The sequence below is a fragment of the Lethenteron reissneri genome, chromosome 18, assembly GCF_015708825.2.
Source record: "Lethenteron reissneri isolate LAM-NWPU_2019-01 chromosome 18, ASM1570882v1, whole genome shotgun sequence".
NCBI classification, from domain to species: Eukaryota; Metazoa; Chordata; class Hyperoartia; order Petromyzontiformes; family Petromyzontidae; genus Lethenteron; species Lethenteron reissneri.
The window spans coordinates 4,289,678-4,306,758 of record NC_083796.1 but is presented as its reverse complement, the minus strand read 5'-3'; the positions used below and the strand labels follow the sequence as shown (position 1 = coordinate 4,306,758).

The 17,081-nt window shown below is 43.8% G+C and overlaps 1 protein-coding gene across 1 annotated transcript in view; it reads left to right on the top strand.

Annotated features, from left to right (window-relative positions):
- LOC133343623 (sodium/potassium/calcium exchanger 2-like) overlaps window positions 1–17,081 on the top strand; it is a 50,238-nt gene that overhangs the window by 25,095 nt on the left and 8,062 nt on the right. Inside the window, exons 3-6 of the mRNA XM_061553314.1 lie at window positions 6,081–6,137; window positions 10,730–10,844; window positions 11,489–11,542; window positions 15,891–16,055. Coding sequence (XP_061409298.1) covers window positions 6,081–6,137; window positions 10,730–10,844; window positions 11,489–11,542; window positions 15,891–16,055 — 391 coding nt within the window. The remainder of the gene's footprint in view (window positions 1–6,080; window positions 6,138–10,729; window positions 10,845–11,488; window positions 11,543–15,890; window positions 16,056–17,081) is intronic.

Below are 17,081 nucleotides of genomic sequence, written 5' to 3'. Positions count from 1 at the left end.
TAAGGCCACTTTGTTGAAAACTGCACACCACTGAGTTATTTAACCTTTGGGGGTGCTTTTTTTCGTATAAGTTGTGGGATGAAAATGTTTTTGGCGGGTGTTTATTCGTTGATGCGAAGATGGAATGAATATCGGCGATTAGATAATTGCCTCTTGTATGTTGGTTATTAAAAAAATAGTTAACGTGGAGGAGATAACCTTGCTGTGAGACGTGTACGACTATTTATTTTTCAATTTTTTTGCACGTATATGCGTGTTACAAATATTTATTGCTCATCTCCTCACCTTTTGATGGCATAAACGCAACAATTTTGCACATTACTGTCATAGTTTAGGCCCGTAGAGGTTTGCGTAAATATTAAAAAAAAATCTGTCGACATCGCTCATCATCGTGATGGCACGGTTGCTTTTATAATTAAATATTCATCGAGGGGTGAAAATGCGTGCCAAAAATAAAAAAAATGAGCAGCCTCCTGCTTGCTGAAGCTGTCTTCTCTGTCTTGCTTTCAGGAAAGTGTAAGCATCATCACGGTCTGAATGTAACCGCCCTCCCCCTTGCCTCCCCAACGCACTGTGAAGTGGTGGTGTTTGTCCCAGCACGGGTCACGGGCCCTCCCACTAACCCCTGCCCACAAGATACTGGTGGGTGTTAGGCATGTGGTTCAGGGGTCGAGATGTGTTTGGGACAACACGTTCAAGTCCTCTGCTTGCAAACCTGCCCAGTCGAACCAAACTAATGTCAGGCACTTAAAAGAAAAAACACGTTTCCACAACACCTCCGATTAGCACGGTTGGCTACGAAAGAAGTTCAACAAACATCATCAACGCGATCCATGGGCAGATATTCCGTAGATATCCACTGCGCAATCGTTATTTGTTTCCATTTTCATCTGTCTTGTGCGAATGTGCTCAAGTTCGTGCCACATCTCTCTGACACCAATCTCCGATGTCGTCGTTAAACCATTCTCTATTCTTAGGTTTTTCGGTAAAGTCACGTAGGTAAAAAATTAAAATTAATTAAAGTAAAATAAAAATAAAAAATAAAAATCACGACGTTTCGGAGGCAACACAAGCTTCCGTCTTCAGGTGGAACCGTCACAGCCCGACAGCTGTATCAAGTAAATGAGAGATTACAAGAGATACCACTCCGTATATATAATGGTTGAGGGGGGGGGGGGGAAGGGCCAGGAACGGCACACTTTTTTATTATTATGGTAAGGTGCGGCTTGAGACTATGAATAGACTGCATAACGCATTCTCTGTTAGGTCTTCCTCTCTTCCCTGTTCCTTCCATTGTTTTCCGAACAACGCGCATACAAACAGCACAACCCTCGTGCTCTTACTTTTACTCTCATCACTTTGCAACGTCGTAGCAAAAAAAAAATACAAATAGCGATGCCTCGAGATGAGCAGATGTGCTCAGAGATATCAAAGCATCGATGTTCCACTGCTGAGATCCTGGGTTTGAACCTGAGGTTCTGCCACCCGTGATTCAACCAAGTTCTCAAATTTCACGGAGTTGATGGAGTAATCCCAGTCATGGATGACTAAATAGCTACAAATACCTCTGATAGCAGGACATGTGTTCAAGTGTCCCCCATGTGCTGTGGATAAAAGGATCATTGGAAGGATCTCAGAAGAAGTGATGTGAAAATCCGTGGGTCATACTTCAATATCAGGGTGGCAATGCTCTGAGGATTCTGAATGGATTCTGCATCTCATTACAATATCACAATTCGATTAAAACTGGGACGCAATGAATGAAAATTTACTCTGATTAGGGAACAAAAAATGATGTATTGAGATATAAGTCGATGGTTGTTTTGATGCATGTGACGGGCATGAGCCATTTGCACACAGAAACGTGTATCTATCTTAGGTAACAACATTGTTGAAATTAAAGCTATGGAAGGATGTCTAGCCAGTGTAGAAAAGTAGATTTGATAGCCCTCTAGAGGCTCCCTCTGTAGTGGAGGCCCGTCCACCCACGATGGTGTGAGCAAGCAATTGCAGGGCCGCGCCTTTACCTTCTTTTATAGCTGCTGTAGCATCTGATGCAATGGGACATTACGTGGAACGGCTCCAGCCAGCTCGTGATAGGCTTTTCAACTAAGATTAAAATGATTCATGTATTAGCTCTCTCCATCTGTCTCTGACTCTCATAAAGTTGATCCAAAATAAGTTCAACTTTAGTATGAGGTCGCGTCTCTCTTATGAATATACTCCATGGAGAAACCGGACAAATTGAGCGACGTGTTGCCAAACAACAAAAAATAAATGCGTTCAAGGAATTAACAAAAGCGGTTATCGCCGCATGACGCTAGAGGGCGAGACTGAGACAGTTTTACAACAAACTTGAGAGTGTTGTGTGATCAGTGCGTATTCGTAATGGACTAGACTCGTAGCGTGTGCGATTATACGTTTTTATACTTAACACATGACTAGTTGTAAGTGTATGCCGAAGTACAACAAGTAATTTATTTAGCAAACTTTAATTTTATTCTTCCCAGGGTACCATGAAACAAGGAATTTGATTGCTTTCGTTATTATCGTAGAATAACCGCGCAGGTTGAGTGTATAAAAGAGCGCGTTTGCTTATAATTGCCCTTAATTGCATTTGGGGGAAAAGTATTAAAGACACAAGCAGCATTAGAATGCTGCTCAAATAATGTACGAACATTATTTTTCAGTCCTTTGCCAACAATCCAGCGCTTGGACGGAGGACCCTCCGCGTGGGTTGTTTGACCAGACAATCACTTCGGTGGTCACGGTAGGGGTTGGTGACCTGAACTCAGGTCGCTTGGGTATGTAAGGACTCATCGATGGGACCTTTTTGCCAGTATCAATGCGTATATTCTTTCGGTAAAGTCACGTAGAAGGAAAATAATACAAATAAAACAATAAAATAAGATAATTCTCACGACGTTTCGGCCACAACGGAAGCAGCCGTCCTCAGGTGAGGACGAAACGTCGTGAGAATCATCTTATTTTAGTATGTTTTATTTTTATTATTGTATTATTTTCTTTCTACGTGACTTTATCGAAAGAACCAAGAAGATGAATCCCTGCAGTCACGAAAGCTTTAAATCGAAATTTAATGCGTATATTATCAGAACATGTTTGTTTGAATTTTTTGCCACAGGTTTGTGTGATTAAACCAGACTTGATGCCCTGAAATAGGTATAAATTAGGTGTTTGAACATATTAACATCTGTTTTTTTTTAATTGCCAGAAAGGGTAAAGCCAATTTTTTTGAAAATCAACGACTCATTGCGTCATCTATCGAACCGGTTGTTTCGATCACATTACTGTACGCGTGAAAATCACGGGCGAGAGAGCAATCGTTAATGTACAATGTGTGCGCATTATTCGCAAATCATATCCTGATGGAGCAAACAAAACTATCCAACGAAGTGAAACCGTAGAAACAATACAAGCTTCATGTTAACGTTCTAGACCAGGGGTCGGCAACCAAAATAACAAGAAGAGCCATTTCTTTCCAATTCGGTACAAAATTCAGTATTTCAAGAGCCGCAATGCATCTGAGTACATACTGTACATACGTACATATCGTCAAGAAGCAGCCCGTAAAGAGCCGCATGCGGCTCCGGAGCCGTAGGTTGCCGACCCCTGTTCTAGACGAAACAGAATTACATCTTAAGCGAATTCAACTCTGCGGTGACCTTTTGAAAGTTGGGGTTCATATAAAAAAACTCAGCAATGGGGGGGGGGGGGGGGGGGGTACAACATTAAACAAACTGAAGCCTTGACGATAAGAGTTTGGAAAGAGGGGGGAAGGAGTTGAACTCACAGTACCCCCCTTCAGCCCTTCCCCCAATGATTCAATTAAATTGCCACCGTGATCGTGAAAATGCATCAAAACGCTGGCGGGGATGGGGTGGTGGGCATCAGTAGTTACCTACCTCGCCTGGTATACAGGAGGTCGTGGGTTCAATCGTTAACCTGACGCTGCCTCCTGTATGTTTGGAGTTTGTGTCTCTCTCTCCACCGTGGTCACGTGTTCTGTTTTTTTTGTTCCTCCACATTTAGAATCACCATGCGTTTAAAGTATTTGCGCTGCTATACATTTCTACATGATAAACCACTTCGTTGAGCTATCATTTGTGGCCTGATCGCTACTGAAACAGAACTGCATAGCTCAGAGGACCTTACCTGGGAAAAATATAATATAATAGTCGTAGTACACACGTATTGCGAGCCCAAATTCAATTTTTAGGCGCAATCTCCAAAACACGAAATGGCGCGTACAATGTGTACCGAAACGCATTTTTTGCCACGACTGGCACTGCCCACTGCACGAGTGTGCCTTCATCACTCGGGGACTTTAGGAATGCCATCTCTCTTGCACTTAAACACAGAACGTTTTGCTCGACTGTACGTAAACCATTGTGTGCCGCTGTTGTGCGAGGACGGGTTAACTGGCCCTCGAGGGCAATGTTTTTGCTTGCAAGAGACACCAAACATTCCTTTAAACCAGCTTTCATCTTGACAATCATCGTAGCCTTTTTTGTCATAAATAGCGAACAAGAATAAAGCATTACATGTCTTCCACACCCTTCCCCCCCCCCCACTACCAATTTTCATTTAATCAGCAGTACATACTATATTTATAATTTCTCTTTACGTTTATTCGTTTTGTTATTTATTTATTTAACCTCATGTACCATTCTTTAGCGATTTATATATTACCTTGAATGAAACTAATTATAGTCCTGAGTGGGTTGAGACTGGGTTTAAGTGATATTACATGCTAATATTATTTGACTGCCTTCCAAACGGATTACTCAGTCTGTAAGGGTGAGTCAATACATTCGAACATGCGATTTTTTTTTAAACCCTCATCATTCTCAGGCCCCAATTCCACAAACTCAATTTTGGCTCAATACCTCTTACTCAGTTCAACGTTTACAAGCGTCATATTCTTCATGTGTGTGTGTGTCAGCGTGCTTGCCTGTGCATATGGGAGCGGTATTGCAGTGGTGAGCGCACTGCGTTATGAACCAAGCGACCCGAGTTCGATTCCTGCCTAAGGCCACCAACACCAGCGACGATTATCTGAACATGTGCTGGGCCTCCCCTAGAACAAATAGGCCTCAAATGAGTGCCTGGCGCGATGTGTAAACATTGCCACGAGGGAGACAAATGCGGCCGGGCGTAGTGCTGTGCCGGCCTTCATAGGTGCTTGCTAACAGCACTTGCCTCAATAGCCTGTTAAGGTTATGCGGGGAGGGGGGGGTTGTCGTTGAGTGTGCACAGAGTGAGTTGTAGAAGATAGTTTTGGTCGCTCTTAAAGTTCGGGAAACTGTTGTGGTGTGATGTTTTATTTTTAAAAAACTTTGGGTGAATTTATTCCAAATTCTCCATATTCTGAAAGCTGTGGTTTCAAATCACCAGCTCATATTGTCTTGCACTCTATTTCGTCATCATTATCATCAGCAGCCACTGAATGAAGGTCTCCCCACACAGTCGCCATACCTTAAAGTCCTGCAATGCTACACTCCATCTCACTCCTGCGTGTAAGCTGATATACATCTCCGAGGCAGTAATCCTTGTGGGCACGCTCCCTCCTTTGTTTGTTATTCTGTCACCAGTCTTGCCCATCAGCCATCATCTTTATCGCGATATGCCTTGCCCAAGGCCCCATACTGGTTACGAACATTCCATTGTGCTTTTTAACGTACACTTTACAATGTTTACTCCCGCCGAAACAACTCAAAATATGACACGGATTAGCATTTTAAGCAGCCGTCATTGAGCAACATTTAATGAAAAATATATAGTTTTTGGGGTTGTCCAGCTATCAGTCGTATGCACAGAGGCACTAAAGTACGGAAATCTATTGGCAGACATCATGGGAGATTTCTCAGATGGATCAAAACCCAGGACCTCTACCAACCACAGAGCATCTCGCTATCTACTCATGTGTGCGTGGTTTCATGTGAATCCTTTTTTGAATAGAGTGATGTATGGCGCTATAAAAGTATGCGTGTGTGCGCTTTGGCATGCGCGTGTGCGTGTGTGCCTGCATGCACGTGGGTGTTTGTGGTCCATGCTAACAGGCCAGTGGCTGCTCATCGGACCCACTTTCCGAGCCCACAGACACGACTCGTCTCAAGGTGAGGCGTCCATCACGAGCCTGTGGAACGAACAAGATTCTGTAACTACGGTAACAACGCCTGTGTTTTGTAGGGGTCTTTTTCTTTTGTATCCGTGGGATATTTGTAAATACGCCCACACGTGAAGCGAGTTCATTTTTGACCTTGAGGATCTTGTGCAGCCGTACTTGAATGTCATTGTGGTGAACCCGAACATCAAAATCGCAATTTAAAATTAACTTAGTACCCGATTGTGGACTCGGGAGATGTCACTCAATTGAGCCCGAGACGCACACAGTGACACCCAGAGCCTTGGAAGAGTAAAGGTGATTGGGTGCGGTCTCATGATACTGTGAGTGCATCAACACCACCCCCCAAAAAAAGAAACGACCTTGCGCTCGGTGCTTGCAATTATATTTACCCATACAAATGATGAAACATGCTGAACATGCCGGTTCTATAATTCTACTCGGCAGTTAAAGCAGTCGACATTCTGTATGCCTGAACTTTTAATGGCACCTTTAAAAAATTGCCTTTCGAGAACGTTCTTAGCATTATAATAAGGCAGGATGGTAAGCAATCGTTACACAATCACTCAGTTTAACACGCAGGCTTTCGTGACCAACATTATCCGTGATGTTTTTTTGGGGTTAGATCGCATCAATCTAAATGTGTCGTTAAACTCACCACCACACGACACAGCCAATGATTAAGGTTTGTCACGTCAACAAAATGCGCCAATTTGTTACTTCTTAAACACATTTACAATTTCAGTACGACGTTTCACTGGTGATTACAACCAGCTTCATCAGGCGATAGCCATAATTGTGAAGAAGTCTTCCTGTTTCGGTCTTAAACAGAGTAAAGGTGATATCTTCACATAAACATATCAGGTGCAAATACCAGATCATGTTAATCTGAGAATATGTAGTATCTATTATTGGTTGGGTTATTCACAGTTAATCAACATACATAATGTGTGTACATTGTTGATCTGAGAATAAGCAGGTAATATGCAGTACCTGTGGTTGGCTGCTCACAGCCAATCATCACTGCTTTTGCTATTAACTGTCCCCTGAGATAGATTAGCTCATTAATTCTAAAACACTCAAAAAAACATTTGGTCATACAACTCAAGCAGAACCTTACGAGAGAAAAACGAAATCTCTATTGCTCAGTCCGACTTTTACGGGTAAGTATTTGAACTTCCTGCATAACGAGGGACAGCGATATAATTGTGTAAATACACGTGCTTTGTACAAGGTGAGATATTCACTGGTGTTTGCAAGGTCCATCCATGGGTAAATTATTTTAATGAATCTGTGCATAACAAATAAATGTGACCCGGTAACACTCAAATTGTACGTAGGTGAATAATGACCACTGGCTGAGCCAGTGGGGGGGGGGGGGGGGCACGTGTCCCCCCAGTGCGAGATGATAGGACAATAGTCTGAGTCCATTATTGGCAATAAGTAACGGCAAAGCGGTTATAAGGGACTCAGAATTGTGCGCAGTTGCGTACACAGCACACGACTTCAGCGAGCGCGATGCCGATCACACGACGCGGTTCGAATTCGACCCTTGATCGATGGCTGTGCCATTGCCGCACACGCGTCGAATAAAAAGCAAAGGACAAGTCCTTACTTACTAATAACTCCTCTATCATTTTTCATTGCTGGAGGGGTTGCCCCCCTACCTGAAAATCCTGGCTCCGCCATTGATAACGACCACTATATTTGGGGGAGGGGCAGGGGTTCACTTTGTCCCTCACATTAGGAATTGCGGGTGCATATAATAATACATTAAACAATTCTTTATTGTAAACTATTGAAAATAAATTAATAAGTGTGCCCGGTTGGTGGGGGGCATTGCCCCCCCCCCCCTCAGGGCCGACCCCCCCCCAAACTCCATCCATGCGTACGCGCTGGAGTCCCAAGCAAAGCCCCCACCTTTCTATTTCTAGTTCCGAGTGAGACGACAGAAGTGATATTGAGTTGATTTTATTTGTTACGCAGATGATCCCATTTAGCCAGTTTTCTGGCTCTTTAACATGGGAGACCCGTGGTGTTGTAAGCACAGCAGCAGCAGCAAGACAAAAAGGTCAATATTGCAGAGAACGATTACAAAGTCCTTGAGGGATATGGCACAAGAAAGGAGGTATTTAAAGGTCGTAAACAAGACGCACGCGAGTTAAAAGCCAGGGCGAATGTAATATGCGCAAGAGGCGCCAGAATCAGTGAGGTACAGGCGCAAGTAAGCTCTTTGTTTTGGTTTAATAGAAAATAAGATTGTGGGGGGGGGGGGGGAGAAGAGAGGAAACCAAGCTGCAGATGAGTGGCCCTTAGGGTATTACAGAATCGTGGAGCAGCAATGCAGAAATACTTTTTTTTACCAAACTAAGTTTTAGCAAATGGTATTTTTAGTGGGAATTAAGGAGGCATTTATCAGGCTATGCGAGGGCATTAGAGGAACTAAGTGGGCCTTTAGGTAATTGGCAGATTTGTTTAGGAGAACCTTTAGGATGAATACAGCCCAGTGACGGTCCCTCTGGATATCCATGGGTGACAGATTTAAGTTAGTGTACCGGTTGTAACGATGAGTTCTATGGGGGGCAACGTCAAGGGCAAAACGAAGAGTGGAGTGGTACAATGGAGCGAGACGTTTTAAGGTTAAGAAGCTAGGTGGTAGATGGTGTCACAATAATCAAATATGGGCAAAATTGTGGCTTTTACTATATTCAGATGGAGTCGATGTAGGAACACAACATTTGTTTCTGCAGTGGCCTTTCATGTCGATGGGGAACTGAAATTTGAGCTGACATTTGGTGCACCCCAAATCTTTCATGAATCCAGGGTTTATGGAGCCGATTAGTCCCTTAAGATGTTTTCTTTATTCTGGTTACGCCTAACGCCACCGCTGTGTGCGACTGTCGTTGTTAAGAGTTTAGGAATGGCTAGGGGTCACACACAAAAAAACCAGCCACCGTCTCTTATTTGAAACGTGGGGTGGTGGTTGGCCTGGCTGCCGCTCTCCCCACCGCGTGAATATACAAGTTGAGCCCCACCAGGTGTTTGATTTTTTGCAATAAGCGTCGCTCAACCGATTTATGCCCCGAACGATTTATAGCCGGACGAAATAAACCTTGCCAACTTAAATGTGGGTAAGTAGGAAATGAACCGGAAGCCCATTATTACTGCGTTAAATCATGGGCACGGATATTCACTAGCAATGTAATGAATAGAGGGGCTGGTAAGGCAGCCACATAGTGTTGTGGCTGCAGTAGAATTATGGTAAAGCTTGGGCATATCCTTACCAAAACATCACTCTTTAGGGAACCCAAACACAATTTGTTTAGTCTCAATTTGAAAGTATTTAAAACTCTGCTAAATGTCCAGCCTCCCCATGAGGATGCCTTTTATTTCGAAAGATTTTCTGTTATTTTAAAATATGGCATATTTATGGGTCTCTCAAAGATCTACACATGTGGAAGATTATAAGATGGTGACCACTCTCGGGCAAGAATGAGCACTCTGGCAACATCCGAAGGGTATTACTGTGTGTGTGGCTCAAGGTGTCTCCCCATTGCGAAGTCACTCAGAGATGCATGCACCTGCCTCTGCGCAGTGTACCTACCCTAGAGCTCATAATGCTCGCTGTGAGTTACTGTGGAGCATTATGGTCAAAAGCATATATAAGCAAAACTCAATTCTCAGTCTCCACATATACATGCACATAAAACATTTATTCAGTACATTGTCCTATTGGCTTTCCAGACTAAAATTATCCATCTACATACATTTAACAAGCCTGGCTTTGCTGATGAGACCCAGACGGTTAGAACAGGCCCAGAGTTTGCTTTGCTGATATATGAATTTAACCATAATGCTCCACAGCCACTCACAGCGAGTGTTTATAATATTGCTTTTTGAGTTGTACAGGTCCCCATAGTTTAGATGGAATATTCTTGCAAAAAACATTTGTTAACCCAACATTTGTTGCATTAGCCATATCTGTTTTGAATTGTTGCTTTTGTCTCCTGTATTATTATTAATAATCATCAATGTGGGGAGTAGAACAGTTATGCAGCAATACAAGCACTGTGCTATGAACTCACTCTAACCAGAGTTGGAATCCCAGTCATGGCTAACATCAGTGGCGATATCTGAACCGGTCCTGTGCACCTCCCTTTACCATCCTGCACTGACCAGCATGGTGAAGTATGGTCAACACAACCCCCATGACTACTCACACAGCATTGGAGGAGGCCTACATACAGCAGTGGATGAACCCTCATTTATATTTACCATTAAAACAATAATGTATTAACATTAAACACTGTCCACCCAGCAGTAAAAATGGGTGGACCACAGTCAGTCGATCTGCAGGTCAAGTGTTGCGAGGTCACAGTGTGGTGGATACTCCCATCTCTTCCAGGATGTCTGGCCAGCGTGGAAGAGTAGACCAAATACACTCTAGAGAGCAGCTTTCTAGAGCTCCCTCTTCATGGAGGCCCTTCTGCCAGCAGTGGCAGGGCTTGCATCTGTAGTTCAGTAAACAGACGACTGACTTCATTCTGAATGGCGTGCGCGCGCGCGTTGTGTGTGGATGTGCAGCAGGGGAAGAGCCGAAAGAAGCGCAGCGAAGAGGCCAACACGGTGCGCTACAGCAAGATGATGAGGAACAGCCTCTTCCAGCTCATGATGTACACGCTGGACCCTCTGGGCGATGGTGAGGTGCCCAAGCGGGCCACGACAAAAGCTCGCACACACTTCGCCCGCAGAGCCTCCGTGGCCGTGCCGGGCTAACTTCACGGAGTGGCCACACACACACAAACAAAAACCACAGAGGGGACGCACTTCTCGTGTGTGTGTGTGTGTGTGCGCGCGGCCGTGTTCTCGCTTCTCAAATCCCCCGCAAGCACAAAATATGCAGGTTCAAGAGTGCAAGCCGAGAAAGAAGCTCGTGTGTTAAAAATTAGCGGTGTGTACCTAAGTATAAAAACTAAAACTACACAAGTTGAAACCTTGACATGTCATTCTTTTTTTTTAGGTCCTTCAGCCAACAGAAGACTTGTGTTCTATGTGTATGTCATGCTTCACCCCATCCATGCATTCAGTCACCCTTTGTCTGTACGTTTCCCTGTCTGTCTGTCTGTCTGTTTGACAAAGCTTTAGGATTACGTATGTATGTTGAACTTCTTTCGCACCCGTACGTGGCCAACCGTGCTACACGCGCAAAGAAGGGGTGATATTGTGCCGACCCTCGATGCACAAACGCAGCTGTGAACGTGGCCTCGGGCCAAGCTGTGTTACGTGCCGGGAGCACACGTGCCCTTTGAGAACCTTTAGCTTTGCCATGTGTCATCGTTACAGAAATCCGAGGGACCGCCGCCAATGAGAAGTTCTATGACTCAATCGCAAAAGAAGGTAATTGCAGGCGCATTCCGCCAGTTGCATGACATTCGGAAGGTCCATTAAAGATCAGCCCCCTCCATCACGATGCCAGTGCCTCCTAAATAGGCACAGCATGTGCGCAAATGTCACTGTAAATACTGAAATAGACTTAACAAATGTGCCCCCCACCTTTGCATGAACATGCTATTTTCACCGATTTTGGACAGGGACCCGCTTTTTTGTATGCGCCATAGCTTACCGCAACTTAGCGCAAATGTTTTTTGCTGAACTTAACAAATAAAAAGATTCGTCCCCTCGTTGCCTACTGCATACGTACACGCATGTGTGTGTAAAAAGTATACATACGTGTATGTATATATATATACACGTGTATGCTACATTCATGTCCTTGTGTGGACAACTGTACATGTGTACGTGTAAAATTATGACTTCTTGTTGCCATTCACTGTGATGATGTTTCTGAGCATCCTCGGGTTTAATTTCACTCCTTTCCAACCCTGCAGGGTTTCCGCCTGTTCCCACTCATTCACGTGAAAGCGTTTGACATTTTTTTGCCCCATTAGGTTCTGTATGGAAATGTCTAAAATGTGCTCTGGCTGCGTTTGATCCCACAGTGAGTGTTGACGTACAGAGGTGTGCATCGTTGTGCGCTTTTGCAGGGCTTTTGATTTTTGTTCCCAAATCTCCTGTCTTTCCATCTTATTCCTATTATTTGCTATTTGCTATTACAAATATTATTATTACGATTTGAGCGGTTGGAAATGTTTTCCTGGTATGTTTATTTTATGCATTGTGTTTATGAGTTTCACGTTTATGTCTTTCATTTTGTTTCATTTTCTTTTTAGATTTCTGTTTATGTTTTTCAAAACCACTAACATCAAACATTACCAAAAGGTATGTGTTATCTTCTAACGTTGTCATGGAAGTTTGGAAATTCTTATTGCAGCTCTGTGCAACATCGTTGATTGTATTTAAACTTGACTTTAAATTGTCTTTAAACTGGAATATGATTATCCCCATGTAATTCTAAACACAGTATATTGTTCATAATCCTTTAAAACCTAAGCTTTGCGAAAAAAAGAGAGATTTCAAACATATGCTTTTAAATGTGTATATGCCCATATATATTTTTAAGCTTGACTCTGTACAATACTATTCTTGTCACGAACAAGCATCTATAAAAAAAAAACTTAAATGCATAAAAAGTGCCATGGTATAATGGTTAGCACAAGAGACTTACAATCCAGAGGTCTCGTGTTCGATTCCAGAAGTCCTCGGTGCAGGCACGGCAGTTGAAAGAACAGGAAAGTCACGTAGGTAAAAACATTAAAAAGTAAAATAAAATAAAAATCACGACGTTTCGGAGGCAACACAAGCTTCCGTCTGCAGGTGGTACCGTCACAGCCACGACAGCTGTATCAAGTAAATAGTTTTTTTTATTTTACTTTTTAATGTTTTTACCTACGTGACTTTACCGAAAAAAACCTAAGAATATGAATCATTGCAGTCACGAAAGCTTCAAATCTAGAAAGAACAGGAAAGTTTCTCAAATCCTTTTCCTACAGCAGCGTAAATGGGCACACGCCACAGTGAGTCGACTGGCGGGTCAGATGTGGTCGAGTAAAGTGCACTCACGCCTTTCAACATTTCAACGTGGAAGAGTAGGCCAAATACCCAATAGAGTTTGCTCGAGTGGAAACGCTGCCACCAACAGTGGCACGAGCAAGCGATGACAGGGCCGCACAATCTGCCTTGTTTAATGCGGCAAAAGCACTTTACAGCATGGAAGAGCGACCGTCAAGTTTTTGGTAAGGAAAGTGTCGAGTGGCAGCGCAAGTGCTTACGTGGTACAACCGTCCGGCTGGACATTTCCGACGTATTGTGACATGCTGAAATACACACGGGTTGTGTAAGTGGAGATAAATCCACGTGAGAAAAAATAGAAATACCTTACATTGCAACCGAATGTGCACCCGGAGTTACCTGCAACATTTGTAGCACGTGACTTTTTAAAATCACACAGTTGCAACATAAATAGTGCACGCTTCAATTTGACGCATTTTTGACAGAATGACGTGAAAAATTGCGCCATTGATGGTGTAGGTCATTCATCGATGGGGCGGTGAACTGGCGGTAGCGCGTTCGCCGCTTGTTGCAGAGGTTCGTGGTTCGGATGCAGTGGCCGCCCCACCAAATACTTGTGGGTATTGTAACCGTGTCATCTGCTTCACGGTGAATGTTAAAGATCCCATGACACCATTCACAAGAGTAGGCCATTGGGCGCTGGCAACAACAGTCCAAATTCGCCAGATTTGAAAGATTACCAGCAAATTACTCAATTGGACTATACATTGTAATCATCAGCCCCTCTTAAGTGAAAACTTGGCAGGACCCTCCTGAAAATGAGTCAGTACACTTAGTGAAGCTATCCTGGGTAAACATAATTATTTACATTTTTTGCCCAAAATAATCGGAATCGTCAGAAGCCCGGCAAAAAATGAATTCCATATAAAACCAAAAGTGAAAACGCACTGATCATCTGTGACTGAGCGAGTCCAGTTGTGTCGTAATACCTCGCTCTGCCCCTCCTCCTCTACGTGCATGTGGATAGGTGTAGTGAAAATGTCACGTGTCCTCAAGCGTCAAAGTGGGCCACACGATGTTGATCACGTACACCGGAGTTGTATGAATATGGGTGCAACTTACGTCACGGACTTTTGACGTAAAAAAACGATTCAAGAAGGAAAGAGAAATATAATTATTATACCTTTATGTTTGGTTAGCTCACTTTTTACAGTTGCTCTTGAACAAGAATTACGAGATGCTTTTTGGAAATGTATTTCGTATCAACGTTCTGTTTTATTGGCTGTGCAAAAAAAAAAACTTCGCCCGCCCTGAAACAATTACTTTTTTGGATCAATGTCTGTCTCACAATACCTATTGGCTGATCTCATGTCGAACTCTCTGGTTGTTCTTCTGCTATTTTGTCTCCTCTCTCGGGCCTTTCACTCAATTGCATTTGAATTGGGATATGAGATGTATCTGTCAATACAGCACTAACAGCCCCAGTGACTTCCTGTTTAGCAACATAAATTACCAATGGTGCAAGTTCAGTCTTTTTGTAAATGTTCCTTTCGTACAAACGTATGCATTAAGAATTCAAGGACGCGGAGGTGCGGTGTATTGCTTAGTGCTGTATATGTAAGCCCATCGATGGACACATTTTACCGTAGAGTATTGACATAAAAAAGAATAATAGCCGATGGCATTTTTTTACACATCTACGAGGTGATGCCAACTCAGCCACTCTGTCTCCCTGCCAACTCAGTACGGCGTATCGATTGTTCCCGCAAATCACAGCCCATTGTTGTATTTAAAATCAAAAGGTACTTGAAAATAACTTGTGATTTACGAACCTGTAAAACATTTTAACAGCGTGTGCACAGCATGTATTACCAAAAGTATATATTTGAAAACTAAATATAAAGGATGTGTTGTTTATTGAAAGGAACAAAAACACTATCAACACAAAATTATTGTACGAATTACGACTGGGCAAACGTCTTGCTTCTGTAGTATATGTTTTAGCTTTCCTACAGTACAGTTAAATAGTCGAATTCCTCTTATCCATAGCGATGTGGAGGACGAACATCGTGGACACTGTTATTTACTATGTCAACTGCACATTTATTCCATTTATCCATGACAGAAAATCGTGGAAAACAATAATTGAGATGCAAAATTGTAGGGAGTTTTTCAGAAATCCTACAGCTGCTGTGGATAATAGGAGTTGCGGGCAATGAAATAGATCAACCGTGTTCCTCTTTAGTCAAGTTTTCTTTCTCCGATAAAGCTTTCTCCCCAACTTAGAGAAGTCCCAAAGCCGTTAAGCGTCACAGCATCGCTCCGCCCTCTCTTTTTCCCACGTGCCTGTCTGTCCAAGTGCGGGAGCGGTGGCGCAGAGGTTAGCGCGCCACGTGACGAACCCGGCGAACCGAGTTCAATTCTCACGGCCAACAACAACAGTGGCGATTATCCGCACCGGTCCCGGTCCTGGGCCTTCCTCCCCTAGGTCGACTCAGCCTCGAATGAGGACTTGGTGCAGTGTGTAAACATCGCCACTGGGGAGACAAAAGCGGTCGGGCGTGGTGCTGGCCACTCACCCCCTCGTGTGCCGCGCTGGCCTTGTATGTATATTGAACTTCTTTCGCATCGTACGTAGCCAAGCGTGCTAATCCAAGGGTCTTGGATGATCGCTAACATCACTTTCCCCCCAAAAAAGTCTGTTCAGGCTATACGGGGGATATTTGTGCCAGTGTACCCATGCGTGGCCGACTGTTGCTGCTGTGTATGTCCCCAGCACGCATGCAGGAGCAGCAGCAGACAGCAGCGGTCGTCGCTGTAGCAAAGAAAGAGGCCAAGAAAAGAACAAGAGGGTGTCCACCAGCCCCGCTGAACCGTCACCGATCACACGTGAGCCACAGCTCAGTTCTCTTGACAGCTACTCCCACGTGGTTTTCGGCTCGTTCGGCACGGTGCCCAACGTTTTGCCCCGCTTGCTGCGAGCATTCCTTTATGAGGGGCTGCATTTTTAAATTTCTGCAGAAGCCTTCCCGCCCACAGGCACGTGGTGCTCTGAAGCTGAATTTGAGCTTCTTCAAGAAATGTCGGTGACGCTCGTCCGGTGAAACGTCGACAACGAAGTGCAATGGCGCGTTTTTTTATATCCAGCAGGCGGTTGACCACTCACAGAGCAGCCAACTCATATTGTGACGCTAATGAAATCACTTACAATTGATCAACGGCCATGATTCACTGACACCAGGGGGGCATTTGGGCAGATCAGAGATGATGGATGGACACCGCAGAGACAACAGCAATTGTAATCACCATGCTGGATGAAAGCCTCGCCAATGCCGTTACCATCTCTCACGATCCAACTACCACCAGCACACCATCTGATTGCATCGCTCCGTCTCTCATATTTGACCTCTGAGACGCATTAAATTCCTTGGCTGCCAGAAATGTAATTGTTGCTATTTTATTTGGAACATAATAATAAAACATATCCATAAGAGTTTTTTTTAGGTGAGATCACGTAAATGTAAATATAAATGTGTTATTTAACCCTCCACCACCCGACAGCCAATTAGTAAGGTTTGTCACAAAAACAAAACATGCCAATTATGGATAATATTGGTCGCGAAAGCCTACGTGTTGAAATAACATTCATGTTAAACAGCATCTTCGATCCCCAGCTCCCTCGCCCCTCTTCCCCATCCCCTCTCTCCCCTTTCATGTTGGTTATCTTCCCCCTCACCTTTCACCCCATATAAACTTTCACTTCTCTGCTAAGATGCCCCCCACTTTGGTGTAGCAGTCATCCCAATCTACCCACCCCCCTTCACGTGATAAGCCGCTTCGTTGAGCTATAGATTTGAGTCCAGGTCACTTCGGAAAAATAGCTATACAAGTTCAGTGGGCCTTACCAAGTGAAAAAAAAAAACGTGTTTAAAAAATATAAACTTAACCCTGGGGAGCACATCAATAG